This window comes from Acipenser ruthenus, chromosome 27 (assembly GCF_902713425.1).
Source record: "Acipenser ruthenus chromosome 27, fAciRut3.2 maternal haplotype, whole genome shotgun sequence".
NCBI classification, from domain to species: Eukaryota; Metazoa; Chordata; class Actinopteri; order Acipenseriformes; family Acipenseridae; genus Acipenser; species Acipenser ruthenus.
Genome location: NC_081215.1, coordinates 7387883 through 7406736, shown reverse-complemented (window position 1 = coordinate 7406736; position 18854 = coordinate 7387883). Strand labels below are relative to the sequence as shown.

Here is an 18854-nt window from a genome sequence, read left to right as displayed (position 1 = left end):
ACACTCATACGCATTGTCCCTTAAATCATTCATGTGCAGCAATGTTCGTTCAAATAGTCAGATAGTTCTCCACACTAAAGAAAATAATACTCTTTACCGCTATTTTCACACCGCTTATCTCGTTGATCAACTACAGCAACTAACAAAGCGAAATGGGCGGAGAATTGTTACACATGCCAAAATGAAAATGCCCAATTTGGTTTATAATGATTGGCACCAAAGCTGCAAAATCACTTCTCATGATCTTACTACTGCAAACTAAGGGAAATAGGTCATCCATTGGCTCATTCCAATAATATTGTAATGATTGTTTAGTTGCTGTGACGAGAATACTTTCTCAGAACTCTAGTGGACTGAGTAAGAGTGGATAAAATGCATGTGCCTTGAATGAAAAGCAGATATCAATATCCTGTTTATTGTAAGTAATTAGTGCTGACATCGTAACGTAGAACATATTTTCTTCCTTTGTTTTAGGTTACCCAATCCCGACTATCACATGGTCCAAACTGCGAGCCCCGTTGCCTTGGCAGCACAAAGTGGTCAACAACAGCCTTGTCATCCCGAATCTGGGCCGGCAGGACTCGGGACAGTACATCTGCAATGCCACTAACGCCGCTGGTATCTCAGAAATAACCATCATGCTGGACGTGGAGAGTAAGTGCTAGATTGGTAATATCCACCGTACAAAAAGACATGACAATGGATATTCAATGCAATTCATGTGCTCCCAATAATCACTTTTCAGTTCTGCTGTTGAGCTCATTTCATTTGTAACTAAGCTTCAACTCCTGTACCTTCTTGGTGGAGTCCTTTCTGTTCATCCTTTTTTGAACTGCAGGTATGAGCGATTTAATCTGTTGGTGTCGTGTGGCTTGAGGTTATAGGGTCATTTCACTTTTATCGTCAATGACTTGCATCAATAAATTATTTTTGTGGGGAACGCCATTTCAGAGTTTGATTTTTCTTGAGCTGAAATGACCCTACCGGTCGAAAAAAAAGCCAAAGAAAATAACTTTTGAACCTACAGCAGAATGCAAATCAAAGGACAATATTTATTGTCAGCTATGAGCAAATCATTAATTGTGCATCAATGAATGATGACACTGCATAACAATATTGAAGAGATAGCTGCTAACTTCTATTATACTGTACAACCGCCAGACACTGCTCTTCATTGACTCGGCTCTTCTGTTATTGCCACAGCAATGCCATTATCCATTCATTCTTTCAGAGCGCGCGTTTAGCTCACTGTATTCAACGACATATCATTTATCACAGTAGTTATTACAGTAGTTCAATCTGGAGAGTACAAGAGCTTGGGCAGGAGTTGAGTGGAATAAGTAGTGAGAGAAGGACAGATGTTGCTAAGAAAGAAGTGGCAAGTGCATGACAGGGAGGAGATGTGTTGAGAGCAAGAGAGGGAGGGAGGGATCAAGAGTAACACATAGGTTTTTAGTAGGAGGGGATGGAGAAAGAGATAGTCAAGGGATACTGAGATGCAGGGGTCAGAAGAGGGAGAGGAAGCAGAAGGAAAACAGAGATCAGATTTAGAGAGGTTGAGTTTGAGGTGGTGAGAATGCATCCAAGTTGAGCTAGCCGAGAGGCATTCTGAGATGCGGGAGGAGATGTGGGAGTCAAAAGAGGGGAAGGAGTGGAAACATATTTAGATTTTTTTTTTTTAATTGACTGTATTGTTAATGCTGGTGTGCTCTCCCGCAGGCCCCCCTTATGCCACATTTCTCCCCGACAATCTCACTGTGAGGGTGGGCGAGGTGATCAGGCTGCAGTGCCTGGCCCACGGGACCCACCCTCTCCAGTACCAGTGGTCCAAGGTGAACGGCACCCTCCCCACCAGGGCAGAGGTACAGGAAGGAACCCTCCAGATCAACCTGGCCACTGCAGCAGACTCGGGAACCTATAAGTGTGTGGTCAAAAACAATGTGGGCACCAGCGATAGCCTGGCCAAAGTGAATGTTAGATGTAAGCAAGATGGATTTTCTACCCATAGAAATATATTTTATACATTTTTGTTGTACCAATATGTTGGTTGAACATTTGATGGTTTCACAGTGGATATGATTAAGCTATATTTTAAATACATAAAATACACATTGAATATTCTATACGCATACATGCTATGTAATTTGGAAAATATATGCTGTAAAATGTCATAGAAACCCCAGCTGAGCGTCATTTCCAAGAGGCGTATTCTGTGTGTGGGTTCTTTGACCAGAGTTCAGGAGCTGCTCTTCCGTTCTAGTTGCCTGCCATAAACATATACAACAAAGGTTAGATAAGCTAATGTGTCTTTTATATCAGAGCCATTGCCGTCTATTGCTCAACTGCATATTTCCAGCAAAACAATCGGAAACTCAATCCAAAACACAGATCACCAGTTGATGTCTGCTTTTACATATAAATACACTTTGGCTGGTCTAGCCTTTTTTATATACATATCTGCTTCTGAACTAACTTTAATCACACAATAGTAAATGTGAATGCAATGGCCTTTATGTTAAAGATATTGCAGGTATAGGTACAGCACTGGAGACAGTTAAGGTAAGTAATATGTTTGTTCTTAAAGCTACATAGTGTTTGTTGAAGCTTTAGGATTTTTTTCTGACTTTGCTGCTCTGTTCTCCAGCTCCCCTGTCAGTACGGGTGTCCCCACAGATTGAGGTGAAGGGGCGTGGCAGCACTGTGGAATTCACCTGCTCGGCCACAGGTGGCGCCAAAACCAGGATTGAGTGGCTGAAGGAGGGCGGCAGTCTCCCGCCAAATCACCACGTCGACAACGGAGTGCTGAGGTACATCTGGAAGGGTTCTCAGTATTACAGTTTGTTTGGGTCCAATGCAACCCTGTGTTAAGGCAGTTTTGTTTAGTTAATTTATTTGTCCAGTTACAAATAGACTTAACCTTACTACATGTGTGTTTCTTCACGTTTTGTGCCCAGACTTTCAGAGATGAGACATGTGAATAGTCGTCCTGGTCCACATACAATATCTATGGGGAGTGATACCTTTTTATTAGCGTCAGCTAACTTTGGTTTTTATTACGATGAGAGTAACTTTCGCCAAGATAAAATGAAATCGTAGTGTTGGGGACCAACCAAGACGTAGCTTCACTGTAATATATGAGCACACAACGGCAGCGATGCTGTCTACAGGGATCAACCAAAGTACAGCCTCCCTAGCACCTCAACACAGCAACTGCCTGGAATGGACTGGGTGGGGCACTCGGTTATCAGGTGGGCACCTCCTGTGGGTCACCTTCGGGGTTTCGTCAACTAGCCCAAACCACCTCGGGAAGGCTTGACAGTGCCACTCCCCTCCATCCCCCACCCAGCCTAGTTTACATACCTTAGCCATCCATGCCTTTTAATTGATGTTAACTTCCCCCATCACCTCTCTTTTGAGGCCCCTAATCGACCTCTCGCCAGCCAATCGTCCGCTGTTCCACATTCTCCCATCTCATCCATTCTCCCTAAAATATCTATTAAAAATATATACAGCTAGACCTAGAATTTTAGGATTGAGACATTTAAAAACAAAACCAAAACAAATTCCAGGTTATTTTATCCTGTGTACAAATGTTATGACTTGCATAGAACATACCGCATAACACTTTGTTTCATAGTAGTTCCTGAGAACAAGCATAGTTTTTGTGATTTATAAGTTTATATGTCGAGTAGTGTGTCATTTTACACAGTTTGAGCAGACAGAACCCAAATTGAGCGAGATCTGTTTTACAATAAGAGACAGCCCATACACAAAGAATTAACTTATAGTGAAGCGTAGTGCAAGTGAAGCCATCTTCTTTAGAGCAAAATATGGACCTTATGCATTGATTGTTTCTCTATCACACTGTACAGCTCTGGTTTTGCATCACCTAGAATTTTAGGATTGAGACCATTTAAAAAAAATAAGTAATTATAGAAACATTTAATTTAGATATTTTATTTAACATGTAATCAAAAAAACTACAAAATGATCACAAGAGACTACCGGAAGCCATAATAGTAGTACAGTACTATTTCATGTTAGATTTCAAAATGTCAAATTTTTTCTATTTTTTTTTAATTTTTACGTTAAGTTTAAAACTACAAAGCGATATGTAATTCAATATCTTAACATAACATTATTCAGCAGGTTTACACTATAGGGTGATGCAAAACTTTTGGCCAGAGCTGTACACTAAATCTCAAATGCTACAGTGTATGTATTTTGTATACATATTTTAGCTTATCCTAATTACCAAACAGACCTTGTCCATACAGACCTGAAATGTGAAAGGCCAGGGAGTGAGCTGATCGTCCCACCTAGCCCACCTCAGGTGTGTTTCTTTCAGGTTTGTAACCTCCGGTATTCTTTCAGGATTGAGAACCTGGAGCAGGATAATGAAGGTGTCTATGTCTGCAGAGCCACCAATATGTTTGGCCAGGCCCAGGACAGCGGCAAGCTTACCATACAAGGTCAGTGTGTACTTCAGCATTCTTACAACACTCAAGAATATACAGCGGACAGCTGCCTGTGTTGTGGTTCTGTTCACAACCTACAAGTTGTGAAGTTTAATCAGAGGGTAGTTGTGTGTAGTGACTATTGATATGTCTCTCACACCAAATCTTTTCAAGTAAGACCTCTGCAAGCACTGTGCCCTTGACTTTCATATGTCCATGCGTTCATCAGCACTGTATTCCTGCCCGCTGTGTCTACTTGTAAACCTGAAGTGGAAAGAGAAAGACACGTTCTTTAATAACGTTTTGTGACTCACGTATATAAATGTGTTCTTCTTAGATCCACTTCGTATCATATTCTATTCATCACATCCTGGTGACTCAGAATTATAACGCGCCTCAGTAGAGCTCTCAGAATCATGTCTTGCCTCCAAGTACAGCTAGAACACCATTGTTTAACCATTACCTGTGACCTTGCAACACTGTGCCCCTAGTTGAGAAATACCTGTTGTCCTTTAGCTGTTTCTAACTGATGGTTTTCTTACACACAGGGGTTTGTGTTGTTTCATTTGTACTTGGAAGTAGGACATGATTTTGATTTTGAGGCCACAGGGGTACATGGCTTTTAAAAACTCACCAGGATGTGAAACAGAACGTTTTATAAAGTGACTCTAAACAACCAGAAGAATACCTTAGTTAAGATATTTTCACATCCACACCAACTCTTTTAAGAGCCATTAAATTATACCACCACTACTGTTCCTCCCAAACCGTTGTAAATGAATACACCGATGAAGGCGCTAGCCAGAACGTTTGTCCACTTGACTTACGGATGGTGTGTCGATCTTCTGCCTCTCAGCTCTTCCGAAGGTGATGATCAACGTGCGGACCTCAGTTCAGACTGTCATGTTGGGGAACCAGGTGGAGTTTGAGTGCCAGGCCATCGGGGATCCCCAGCCCACTGTCACCTGGAGCAAGGTGAACGGGAGACTGCCCTCCCACATCATCGTCCAAGGGGGGATGCTGAAGATCGAGCAGGTCAAGGAGGCCGACGCAGGACACTACCGCTGCACCGCCACCAACGCGGTGGGCTCGGTCCAGTCAGAGGTCGTCCTCAATGTTCAGTGTGAGCAAACTAAGATCCCGGAGTCCGATCATATTGATGTAGCAGATCAGTGATACAGATCACATGTTTTAGGGTCTTTATAGTTGGTACACAGTTGTATTCTGTTATTCTCCTCAGTAAAGTTCCATTGCAGGGAGTGTCCAGTGAAAATTAACCGTTTCAGTGCCACATTCTTTTAAACTCCATGTAATTGATACAGACCACAAGACTTTACAAACTGTTTTCTATGATTCTTTCAGTAAGGTGTGATGACAGGTGTTCTCCAGTATAAATTAATCTTTTCACTGCTGCAGCTTCATATATCAATGAGGTGTAGTGTTTTTCACATTTCCATTTTACTTTACGTTTAAAACCATTCAGTCTGATATGACATACCCCTTAGATTTAAAATTGCTTGTTTTTATGACACAGAAATATAATATTTACAGTATCCAGTTCTCTTAAGATACGTAAAAAGAGATACAGTGCTGTGTGTAGTGATTAGGGCTGGGAGGGACTGAAAGAGTTGTAATCTATTAGCATTGCTCCAGTTCTCTGATGTAAAGTATCTTCATATTATACCTCCCAGCCATTCCTCAGATTGCTGCACAGCCTAAAGTGAAGGAGGTCACTGTGGGGTCAACTGCAGTCTTCCCATGCATGGCTTCAGGATACCCAGCTCCAGATATCAAATGGACAAAGGTGAGCGCATGTTCTTGTGATGTTCAATAGCCAATACTTTAACACACACACACGTGTATATTACTCGAAAGCTACTTGTATTTACTTACTCTCAGCATGGGCCGTGACACTACTGTCACAGCTGTGTATTTTTGTATTTAAGGTTTTCTAAATTGATTCTTTACGCATGTCTTATTTCCATTTTTTTTAAGATGGAAGGAAACCTCCCACAGAGTGCCCGAGTGGAAGACCATGTTCTGACAATCCCATCGGTGACCCCAGAGCATTCAGGGACCTACATCTGCACAGCCTCCAACAAACAAGGCAAAGTGCAGGCCTTCTCCGTGCTCACAGTAAGAGGTATGTGTCGACACAGCACGCAATCACACAGTTTCCCAATCTTCTGTTGGTTCTCTATGTACTTCGATTTGAGTTTTTCATTTCTGTGAATTAGATTCAGATTTCTCTGAATTAAAGATGTGATAGTAAAGTATATATTTTCCTGTCCATCATACTGTAATGGATCTCCGTCTAGCGGCTGATGAGTTATTAATACTGATGTCAGTATAAGACACAAAGTTTCCTCTCAACTACAGAGCTTGCTCTTTCGTTGGATGGTAAGACAGAAGATTCAGTGTCTGTGTGCTTTGCACTGTTATAAGCTATAGCATGTATGCTGGCTTGAGACACGTGATTCCGTAAAGTCGCTGTGAATCCTGGGGGGGCGGGGGGGGGGGGGGGTGAGTGGTCATGGGCCTGATGTTGAAACTCCCTTATTAAGCAGGGGGAGAATGTGATCGACCTCATCCTAGCTGCTGATGACTTAATAATACAGATATCAGTGACCTTGCCTCTTGACTCAAGAGCTTGCACTTTAGTTGAATGATAAGACTTTTGTCTTTTGGTTTGCAGTTCGCATCCAGACCTTCTCTTTCCATTCAATTAAATGGGCTGAGATGCAAATTTATTACAATTACAAAAGTGTAGTCCTGCATGATTTCTAAAATGCTTATTGATGTTATCCACACTCTATCCTAAACCGACCTGCTTCACAAGTACAGTGTAGCTATACCTTGCTTCCCGACCTGCTGCTTGATATTACACTTACATGTATTCTTTTAGTGGAGAAGCCTTTTATATTGTCACTGCATCTTTGAAGTGTTCAGATGGGCATAGAGAGCTGTGCAATATGTAGATGGGCTGCACTGAATTGTGGGAAGTTTTAATATGAGCCAAGTTCAAGCGCTTTGAGAAATGTCGCAAAACTCTCTAATCCTGCAGCCCATTTGTTATTTGTTTATTATAACACAATACTTTACCACTATATGGTCAGATTATTTGTGTTGTAAAAGCACAGCTGCCTGGTGTGCAGGGTGAGTCATACAGCTGGGGGGTGCAGGTTCTCATCTGCTAGATGGCCTTTGGCCTTTGCCCTCCTGAGGTTGTTTCTTTCTATTGTGTTTCAGAGCTTTATTAATGGAGATTTAGTCAGTTTACCAAGTTTTAAAAAATCATCAAAAACTGCTTTCCCTTTGAAATGTTTCTACTCTGTGCCTCTCATGCTGCCCTTCTTCATTTCAGAACGCGTGGTGCCATATTTTACCCAGACGCCTCTGTCATACCTCACACTGCCCACCATTAAGAATGCGTACAAGACTTTCAACATCAAAATAACCTTCAGACCAGACACAGCTGATGGTAAGATGATTTTACAAGAAATGAAGAGGTACATTTTACTTTCCTTTTGCAAAGGAAAAAGGAAGTCCTTTGTAACTTTAAGGAACTTTAAGGAAGTCCTCTAACTTTGGAACACATACATTATGAGTATGAAGTCAAGTAGACTTGCAAATGCCTTCAGCAGTACTTGCACAGAAAGTATTAAAATGTTTGTCTACATGATTGAGTTTTATACATTTCCACATTGAAGAATTGTTACTATAAAATGCTTTTTTGAATTCAAACTGTCATTGTGTAAAACCTAAGCCATATTATTTAAGTATTTCAGATATGTGCATTTGTATTTACATTTCCTGTGGTTTTCTTTTCCTTCTTTCTGTGTCTGCCTCCCCACTCTCTCTCGCTCTCACTGTCCTGTATGAAGGTGTCATTCTGTACGCTGGTGAGTCGGAGTGCTTCAGTTCACTAAGACAAGCCGAGAGCAGTGATTTCTAAAACCAGCATGCTCTGAAATAATGCCAGTGCTGTGTACGCTTGATTTTACAGAAAAGCATTAGAAAACCATTTAGATTCACAGCGTTTGCTCTATTTTATCCTGTAGAACAAAAATAAAAATGTGAATATTGCTCCCTGGAAAGGACATTCTTAATCTGTCTTTAGGAATATGTATTTTGTATCACCAAAAAAACCAACAACTTTCTTATACAGACGTTCTCAAATTTGTTGGTACCCCTCCACAAAAAACGAAGAATGCACAATTTTCTCTGAAATAACTTGAAACTGACAAAAGTAATTGGCATCCACCATTGTTTGTTCCATAATTAATAGAAATCAGACTTTGCTTTTGATTTTTTATTCAACATAATATTGTAAATAAGAAAACAAATGAAAATGGCATGGACAAAAATGATGGGACCCCTAACCTAATATTTTGTTGCACAACCTTTAGAGGCAATCACTGCAATCAAACATTTTCTGTAGCTCTCAATGAGACTTCTGCACCTGTTAACAGGTAGTTTGGCCCACTCTTCCTGAGCAAACTGCTCCAGCTGTCTCAGGTTTGATGGGTGCCTTCTCCAGACTGCAAGTTTCAGCTCTTTCCATAGATGTTCGATAGGATTCAGATCAGGACTCATAGAAGGCCACTTCAGAATAGTCCAATGTTTTGTTCTTATCCATTCTTGGGTGCTTTTAGCTGTGTGTTTTGGGTCATTCTCCTGTTGGAGGACCCATGACCTGCGATTGAGACAGAGCTTTCTGACACTGGGCAGTACGTTTCGCTCCAGAATGCCTTGATAGTCTTGAGATTTCATTGGGCCCTGCACAGATTCAAGGCACCCTGTGCCAGGCGCAGCAAAGCAGCCCCAAAACATAACCGAGCCTCCTCCATGTTTCGCTGTAGGTATGGTGTTCTTTTCTTTGAAAGCTTCATTTTTTCGTCTGTGAACATAGAGCTGATGTGATTTGCCAAAAAGCTCCAGTTTTGACTCATCTGTCCAAAGGACATTCTCCCAGAAGGATTGTTGCTTGTCAATATGCATTTTAGCAAATTCCAGTCTGGCTTTTTTATGTTTTTCTTTCAAAAGTGGAGTCCTCCTGGGTCTTCTTCCATGGAGCCCACTTTCGCTCAAAAAGCGACGGATGGTGCGATCAGAAACTGACGTACCTTCACCTTGGAGTTCAGCTTGTATCTCTTTGGCAGTTATCCTTGGTTCTTTTTCTACCATTCGCACTATCCTTCTGTTCAATCTGGGGTCGATTTTCCTCTTGCGGCCGCGCCCAGGGAGGTTGGCTACAGTTCAATGGACCTTAAACTTCTTAATAATATTTGCAACTGTTGTCACAGGAACATCAAGCTGCTTGGAGATGGTCTTGAAGCCTTTACCTTTACCATGCTTGTCTATTATTTTCTTTCTGATCTCCTCAGACAACTCTCTCCTTTGCTTTCTCTGGTCCATGTTCAGTGTGGTGCACACAATGATACCAAACAGCACAGTGACTACTTTTCTCCATTTAAATAGGCTGAATGACTGATTACAAGATTGGAGACATGTGTCATACTAATTAAAGAAACTAATTAGTTTGAAATATCACTATAATCCAATTATTTATTATCTTTTCTAAGGGGTACCAACAAATGTGTCCAGGCCATTTTAGAATATCTTTGTAGAATAAGCAATAATTCATCTCTTTTCACAGCTTCTTTGCTTTATTCTATGACATACCAAAGGCATGCAAGTATACATGATAAAATAGCTTTTAATTTCATCACTTTTCAGGAGGAATGAAGCATTATTTCAATGAGCTGTAAGGGTACCAACAAATTTGAGCACGTCTGTACTTTGGTAATATGTTCAAACCTGTAAGGAGACATTTCAAATCAGTTGAAACCAGTGACATGGTCAAGTGGATGTTTCTGATATTCTCACTGTATCAGCGTCTTTGTTGCTTACTTCATGCTACTATTCTCTTCCCCTTTATTGTCCCCCTGTGGGAATATAGTGGAGGCACATATACTTTAAATTAACAATTCTTAAGATACAGTGGTGTGCAAATGTATTGGAGCACCTCAAGATTTGTCTTTTCTATCCTATCCGTGTTGGGCATGGTAGTTTTTTTTTTTGGTACTGACGCATGATTTGCTGAGATATTGAAGGCAATGACTTGGAACTGCTTAATGAATTTGTGAAAGCATGGCCCTTTTATAATGAGCTCCTGTCATTGTGACCTATTTCATACCCCTTTTAATATTTCATGAACATAGACATATGCACCTATGTGTGATAAAAGCTGTTTCCCAAGAGTCTCTTCTGATTATTTCTGTTCACAGATTGGTGCACGTGCTCATACAAGGCACATGGTAACATGAGGTTATGATTAGAGTATAAAGACAAAGCATTTCTTGCATAGCTATGTATTTTATATTGTATGTTCGATTGACTCCAAATAAATAGCTTAATGTTAATAGTTTGTTATGCTTATACGTGCAAGGGTTTTTGCTTGAATTGTCTCCTGCTTGTTCTCCTGCGCATAAGCACTGCCACCTATATTTTTGCATTAGTGCACCCTGGAATATAGGCTAATCGGCATATATTTTGATATAACATTGTTTATATCTTGTGAGTGTTTGTGATGTATCCTTTAAAAGCTCATCTTCCCTGTTTCAGTTCTTAATACCACTCCCCCTCAGGGTGTGGTTTTACACGCTGTCTGTCCACAGGTTGAAAATGGGCTTTTAATGAGCTAGTCCATTCAGTGAGCTTATTTAGTCACATGTGAGCATTATCAGACAAACCAGAATGGTGACTCGCTCATGTGCTTGTCCTGAGGCTGACAGTCTCCTTTGGGGTTCCAGGTATGATCATCTATAATGGGCAGAAAAAGACGACTGGAGCAGACTTCATTTCCTTTGGGCTTGTGGGCGGCCGGCCTGAATTCAGGTAAGGAAATACCTTAATAGCATAACCACTTCTTCAAAAGACCTGCAACCGTTTCTATATAACATGATGAGCAATATATGACATGCAGAGGTTTAAGTATTGTTTTACAGTATGTTATGCTTCCAAAGCAGCTGGTACTGACCGGAATCTGTACCATATACAAATAGGAACCACATACATGTACAGTACACAGCTGACATTAGATATGTCTTTTTAAGAATATCAGTATTTTTATAAACTATACTTTTAAAGCAGTACGATTGCATTGTATCACCCATGTTGCTGACCTGTGTCTCCTTTTTATTTCCCCCCAGGTTTGATGTGGGCTCAGGCATGGCTACAATCCGCTACCCAACTTCCATTAAACTGGGAGAGTTCCACACAGTGGTGCTGTACCGCAATCAGACCCAGGGAGCTATTGTAGTGGACGATCATGCTCCCGTCAACGGCAGCTCTCAGGTACTGGACTAGAACCATGCTGGCATGCTAGCTGGGCATCTTGGGTCCCAGGACATCTAACACACACTCACATAAAGGCTCTCTTTATGAAGACCTTTTATAGACTCAATCTACTGAAGCTATGTAGCCTAGAAAAAAAGAGGAATTGGAAGAGACTTGATTGAAAGCTGTAAAATCTAACCAATCGTAGCACAGAAACCAGGACCAGAGGACACAGCTGGAAATGAAGTGGAGATAGGGTAGGAGACAATTCTTTACTCAATGGGGTGAGTGTATGGAATAGGTTACCTTGGCCATGCTGTTGATTCTGAATCATAGGGATCCTTTAAGATCCAACCTTGACAAAGTTTTGAGATCACTCAGCTACTTGGAAGAGGATGGTATTGATGGGCTGACTGGTCTCCTCTTGTACGTTTTAATTTTCTAATGTTTATTGTGTTACATATACATGCACTCACTGATATTAAAGAGTAAGTAGCAGGATTCTGAAAAATAAAGCAGATCTCCAACCCCAGTGTTACTAAATTATCTTAGAATTAAATATCTTAGAATCCCTCAATAGATCGCACTTTTTTCAAATATTACGAATGCAGAACCACTCAGGGCAACATGTTTGTATTCTTCATTTTACCTCCCCAGACATGTCAATAAAGTGTTCATTTCTAATATGTGTCCAGGGTAAATTCCAAGGCCTCGATCTGAACGAGGAGCTCCATGTGGGTGGCTACCCCGACTTTGCTGTCATTTCTAAAACCACAGGAATCAAAAGTGGATTTGTTGGTAAGGATTCTTTCACCTTGTGATTTTTTATTTTCCAGTTTGTAAAACACAGCACACATGAAATGCCCTGCAAATGTCTGTGGTACAATATCAACCAATGACCAGGGAGTTTGTAAAGAGCCATACATTATATACAATGCTCCCCCTTCACATGAAGGCCTTTATGCAGTGCAACAGTATATAAGGCGGTATGGTTGTGGCTCCCATGTTCCCCATAATGCCATTACACTAGCACTTGTAATCGTATTAGAAGGTGAAACACAAATGGCACCTGTGGCTCCCAACCATAACATTATGAAGGGGGCACTGCATATATTTGGCTCCAGTAAGGAGGCTGTGTGGTCCAGTGGTTAAAGAAAAGGGCTTATAACCAGGAGGTCCCCGGTTCAAATCCCGGCTCAGCCACTGACTCATTGTGTGACCCTGAGCAAGTCACTTAACCTCCTTGTGCTCCGTCTTTCGGGTGAGACGTAATTGTAAGTGACTCTGCAGCTGATGCATAGTTCACTCACCCTAGTCTCTGTAAGTCGCCTTGGATAAAGGCGTCTGCTAAATAAACAAATAATAAAAGAGCCTTCTGTTGTATAGCCCTGGTATTCTTTAACTGACTCCATTTCCCGCCAGGTTGTATCCGGCAGCTGATCATCCAGGGTGATGAGGTGATCTTCAAAGACCTGGACCAGAGCTCCACAGGCATCTCCGACTGCCCTACCTGCACAGATCAGCCATGCCAGGTATCGCCCTCTTCACCAGATTCAAAGCCGCTACCCAGAAATAGTGGTGTTTTTTTTTTTTTAAATATGAGATGATCATGAATGTACAAACATTGTATGATGTTAACTCTGAAATTGAAATGTTTATTGTTGTATATTGTTTGGAAGCTCTTGTAAAAGAGACATTTGTCTCAATGCGATTTATCCTGGTTAAACAAAGATTAGTAAATCATGAAAGTGTTTTATTGTGCATGGAATGCAACACAACACACTGAAAAAAAGTGTACTACTGTTTTTCAAATGAGAAAACATCTTTTTTTAATCACGTTTAAATTAATAATGCTTTTTTTATTTTTTATTGTGGTCTACCAATAGTTCGGTGTGGGTTTCTTCAGGGAGATATGTGATATGCAATCAATATCAATTAAACTTGTTTCTTTCATTTTAGATTCCACCTAAAAAAAGGTCTTGAAAGCTAGTATTTGTATATCCTAGTTCTAATGATATACAAACCCTATGGGTTGGATTGTCAGATAGTAGAAAATTGTCAGATAGTAGAAACGCACCCAATAAAGTTACCATCCCCAGAAATAAACAACTAAGACATGTCATTTAAGGGCTTGTGTTTAGTCTAAAATTGTTAATGATTTATTTGTGTTTGTTCTTTCAAATGACAATTTGGAGCAAAAAATCTTTTGAGAACCCAGCCCTACATGTCTAATAAACCGAATCAAATCTGTTTTCATTATTCCCCTTGTTAAACTCTTCTCTTTCAATTGGAATATGATTACAGTGTCCTAGTTGTGCCCTTTGCTTCTCTCTTTCAGAACGGAGGTGTATGTGAGGACTCGGAGACCAGCAGCTACATCTGTGACTGTCCCATAGGATTCACTGGAAGCAACTGTGAACATTACTCAGCATTGCACTGCCACCCAGGTAAAGCCTGTTCAGCCACTCCTAGGCATTAGGTTCAGTATGGCCAGGATTAAAATGCCAACTAGTCCTATTGTAGGCACATCCATTTAACTGCACTGTAGTGATCGAATTCAGATATACAGTAGGTAGCACATGTTAGTCATCTCAGTCATCATTAAAAGGATCTCGCCAATGTGGTGAGGCAATTAAAAAGGCAAATAGAATGTTAGGCTATATAGGCAAAAATCACGTTACACAAGTCTAGAGAGGTTATGCTAAGATTATACAATGCCCTAGTTAGACCGCACCTAGAATACTGTGTGCAGTTCTGGTCACCTATAGGTTGTCTCTTATTGTAAAACAGATCTCGCTCAATTTGGGTTCTGTCTGCTCAAACTGTGTAAAATTGACATATAAACCCAACATATAAACTTATAAATCACACAAACTAAGTTTGTACTCAGGAACTACAATGAAACAAAATGTTGTGCTGTATGTTCTATGTAAAGCATGACATCTGTACACAGGATAAGAATTGAGAATCCCTGGAATTGAGAATCCCTTAACAGTGATTGGTTGATTTCTCATGCATGAATTATAATAGCACAAACCCCCCAGAATCGGTTGTTAGTATAATCCAATAGAATTTGTCACTCATACATTCCTTGTTCTATCCACAGAGGCCTGCGGACCAGATGCCACCTGCATCAACAGGCACAATGGACTGGGCTACGATTGCAGGTGCCATCTGGGCAAGTCAGGAGACAAGTGTATGGAGGGTGAGTGGAGAGGAGGGACTCCTGCTTGGGCTCTTTGAAAGGAAGAGCTCCCTAGAATAATATATAATACTCTTTTAGTGCAGAACCAGATGAAAGAAGTTGTGTTTGGGACTTCCATTGCCCCCAAAATGTATAATTTGCATCCACTTCTCATTGTAAAGGAGAGCAAGTTTGGAGCTTGCTCTGAATGACTCAACGCTATAACAAAGGAGCTGTAAAGTTCTTATTTCTATTTTAATAAGGAAATGGACAATAATATTAAGCATTTTTAATATTGAATATAAGATAGCTGGTATAGAACCACTAGGCTGCCACCAAGCCCTCAACTTACCAGCTTGTATTGCGCAGGCCCTATTTTATATTCTGCATTGAGAAGACTGCCTTCTGAATCAGCAGAGTGATGTCATTGCGATGCAATACAGGGCACCTGATATGAGCCAGCTGATACCTAAAGTCTACTAGTTGTATACCTATAGATAGAAATACAGTAGTTTGTATCAGAAGAATTTTATCTAATGAAAATGACATTGCATTAGGATTAGCTGTAAATTATTCTTGTATATCTATATATTTGAACACATTTAGTATTGTCTACTGTAAAGATACAAGCTGATTTTCACCCAGCTTGGAGCGACCAGCAATTTTATTAGCTGCTGTGACCTCATGGTAGGATACCAGCTTGTAATGTACAGCCCCCATATGATGCTCTATATATTTATCATGCCATTGTTTAAAGAGGCACACACCATTACACTCTGGAGTCGGCCATAGCATAAGGGGATTCCTTTGGATTTGTACACCTCTTCGATTTGGCTTTTGCATTCTCTCAGGTATCTTGGTGACTTCGCCCTCCTTTAACGGAGAAGACTCTTATGTCTCTTATCCTCCCATGACCATCGTTCACAATGACCTGCGAATGGACCTGGAGTTCAAACCCCTCGACTCCGACGGGCTCCTGTTCTTCAGCGGGGGAAAGAAGATGAAGGTGGAGGACTTTGTCTCCTTGGCCATGGTGGACGGGCACGTGGAGTTCCGCTTCGAGCTGGGAACAGGTGAGCAGACAAAACTAGGAAGGCAGAGATACGCAGGCCTCCTTGTGCACATCTACAACACTTAACCATTACAAGTAAGACCACGGGATACACGTGCATTCTAAAGGAACTTTTTAACTACCAAACCACAAATTGGATATTCTGTAGTACTTATATATACCGAGCATCAAAAGAAACTTATCAACATAATAAGGTATCTACATGATGGATATTAACTAAATGTTTTTGGTTTCTTTTTAATCACTCGATCATTCATCCTTGACCATGACAAGCATATGCACTTAATCACCTAATTAGTGAGACAGTTGATTGGACACTGGATAGAGAGTGATTTCAGCTGTTGAATTGCAAGCTTGAATAAAAGCAATAAAGAAAATCACAGAAAAAAAACAATATGCCACGTCTGTCGAGAGAGCAGTGCCTTCATGCAATCGGCATGTTGGATGCTGGACGTGGGCAGGGTACTGTGGCTCGTCGTCTTGGGTGCTCACAGCCAGTGATTTTTCAAACCTGGCGAGGCGGTATAACCAGACACACTCTGTCAATGACAGGCCACGAACTGGGAGACTCGGCAAATAATAATCACTGGAAATACAAGCATATTTAACCTGTAACATTCCCAGTGAAAAACAAACAATAAAATAACACATGAATAATCGTGATCATCTGTTATTCGGATTTCATCTACTGATTCCCATCACTAGTCTGTTTGAACGTCATTTAATGTTTCAACGGAATGTTCTTTTGAATAGTTCCCATTAATGAGGATGCTTGCTTGGGAACTCCAAAGTTAGTTTAGTAACTGCTGCCTTTCTAAGGCTGATATTGTGGTGTTCCTTTAACAATGTTCCCTGGACTGTCTAGGCATGGCTGTGCTGCGCAGTCCCGAGCCGGTAGCACTGGGCAGGTGGCATCGCATCATGGCTGAACGTAGCAGCAAAGATGGCACTCTGCTAGTGGACCACCAGAAAGAGATCAAGAGGTCGTCCCCGGGGAAAGCTCAGGGTCTGAACATCCACACCCCAATGTACCTGGGTGGGGTCCCCAACATGGCAATCCTGCCCGAACCTGCCAACATCAGCCGTCTCTTCCATGGGTGCATTGGAGAGGTGAGGAACACATCAGATAATATTGAAGCGTCTGCAGTACACCGTTATACGTTACACCGTCCTCCTGCTGGCTAACTGACAGCAACAATACAGTAGTCAGGTGTCTCTTAAATCGATAGTGCTCTCAGATTCATTTCTGAAGTACATCTGGTACACCAGAGTGGAATTAGGAACATGTCTTGTAAACACTGTAGCTCCTAGTTGATTTAAGAATATAGAAAAAAAGTAGAAATGTAGTATTTCTTACATCCACTGAGGGCAGTGTTGCAGGGAGGCATGTTAATGGTTGAACTAACCAGGGGGGGCTTTAAACTTCACCAGAATGTGAGGACTGAAACTGGTAGACTCTAAACAACAAGAATACATTTGTTAAGAGAACTTGTACAGTAGTGTTCACATTTATAAGAACACCTCAGGATTTGTCATTTATATCCTTTATATACCTACCTGCATGAAAACATCTGGGTAGGAGAATTTCAATTTGTGGTCAGTAATGATATAGAAACAATTGGCACTCCTGGCCGACCCTGTTAGATCACTTAGTGCTTTTAATTGTGCATCTTAATCAACTTCTAAAAAAAAAATATATATATATATTTATATATATATATAATTTTTTTTTTTTTTAATTTAGTTGCCAATTAGTTTTTATTATTTTCTCCCCAATTTGAAATGCCCAATTATTTTTAGGCTCAGCTCACCGCTACCACCCCTGCGCTGACTCGGGAGGGGCGAAGATGAACACATGCTGTCCTCCGAAGTGTGTGCCGTCAGCCGCCCGCTTCTTTACACTCTGCAGACTCACCGTGCAGCCGCCTCAGAGCTACAGCGTCGGAGGACAACGCAGCTCTGGGCAGCTTACAGGCAAGCCCGCAGGCGCCCGGCCAGACTACAGGGGTCACTGGTGCGCGGTGAGCCAAGGACACCCTGGCCGACCTAGCCCTCCCTCCCCCCGGACGACGCTCGGCCAATTGAGCGCCGCCCACTGGGAGCTCCTGTCCACGGTCGGCTGTGGAATAGCCTGGACTCGAACCGGCGACGTCCAGGTTATAGAGCGCATCCTGCACTCTATCGAGTGCTTTTACTGGATGCGCCACTCGGGAGCCCCTAAAAAAAAAAAAAAAATTACCGTTTGTGATTATGTGTTCCTTTTCTTTTACTATTTTAAATGAATTGCACGTGTGGCCTATTAAAGTCAGCAATTAAATTAGACCATAACTAATTTGCCTATTTTGACAAATGTTCCCAGATTTTCAGTTAGTGGTTTAATTTCATATGCACAGCAAATCAAAACTACAGCAGCAATGGGGTGTTCTACTGACTTACAATTACAGCAGCAATGGGGTGTTCTACTGACTTACAATTACAGCAGCAATGGGGTGTTCTACTGACTTACAATTACAGCAGCAATGGGGTGTTCTACTGACTTACAATTACAGCAGCAATGGGGTGTTCTACTGACTTACAATTACTCCAGCAATGGGGTGTTCTACTGACTTACAATTACTCCAGCAATGGGGTGTTCTACTGACTTACAATTACTCCAGCAATGGGGTGTTCTACTGACTTACAATTACAGCAGCAATGGGGTGTTCTACTGACTTACAATTACAGCAGCAATGGGGTGTTCTACTGACTTACAATTACAGCAGCAATGGGGTGCTACTGACTTACAATTACAGCAGCAATG

The 18854-nt window shown here is 41.3% G+C and overlaps 1 protein-coding gene across 1 annotated transcript in view; it reads left to right on the top strand.

Annotated features, from left to right (window-relative positions):
* LOC117432294 (basement membrane-specific heparan sulfate proteoglycan core protein) overlaps positions 1–18854 on the top strand; it is a 196923-nt gene that overhangs the window by 162079 nt on the left and 15990 nt on the right. The window contains exons 60-75 of the mRNA XM_059002103.1: positions 475–654; positions 1720–1980; positions 2645–2807; positions 4375–4472; positions 5314–5580; positions 6149–6261; positions 6453–6600; positions 7822–7938; positions 11273–11357; positions 11672–11816; positions 12494–12596; positions 13221–13330; positions 14137–14245; positions 14905–15003; positions 15834–16055; positions 16920–17164. Coding sequence (XP_058858086.1) covers positions 475–654; positions 1720–1980; positions 2645–2807; positions 4375–4472; positions 5314–5580; positions 6149–6261; positions 6453–6600; positions 7822–7938; positions 11273–11357; positions 11672–11816; positions 12494–12596; positions 13221–13330; positions 14137–14245; positions 14905–15003; positions 15834–16055; positions 16920–17164 — 2465 coding nt within the window. The remainder of the gene's footprint in view (positions 1–474; positions 655–1719; positions 1981–2644; positions 2808–4374; positions 4473–5313; positions 5581–6148; positions 6262–6452; positions 6601–7821; positions 7939–11272; positions 11358–11671; positions 11817–12493; positions 12597–13220; positions 13331–14136; positions 14246–14904; positions 15004–15833; positions 16056–16919; positions 17165–18854) is intronic.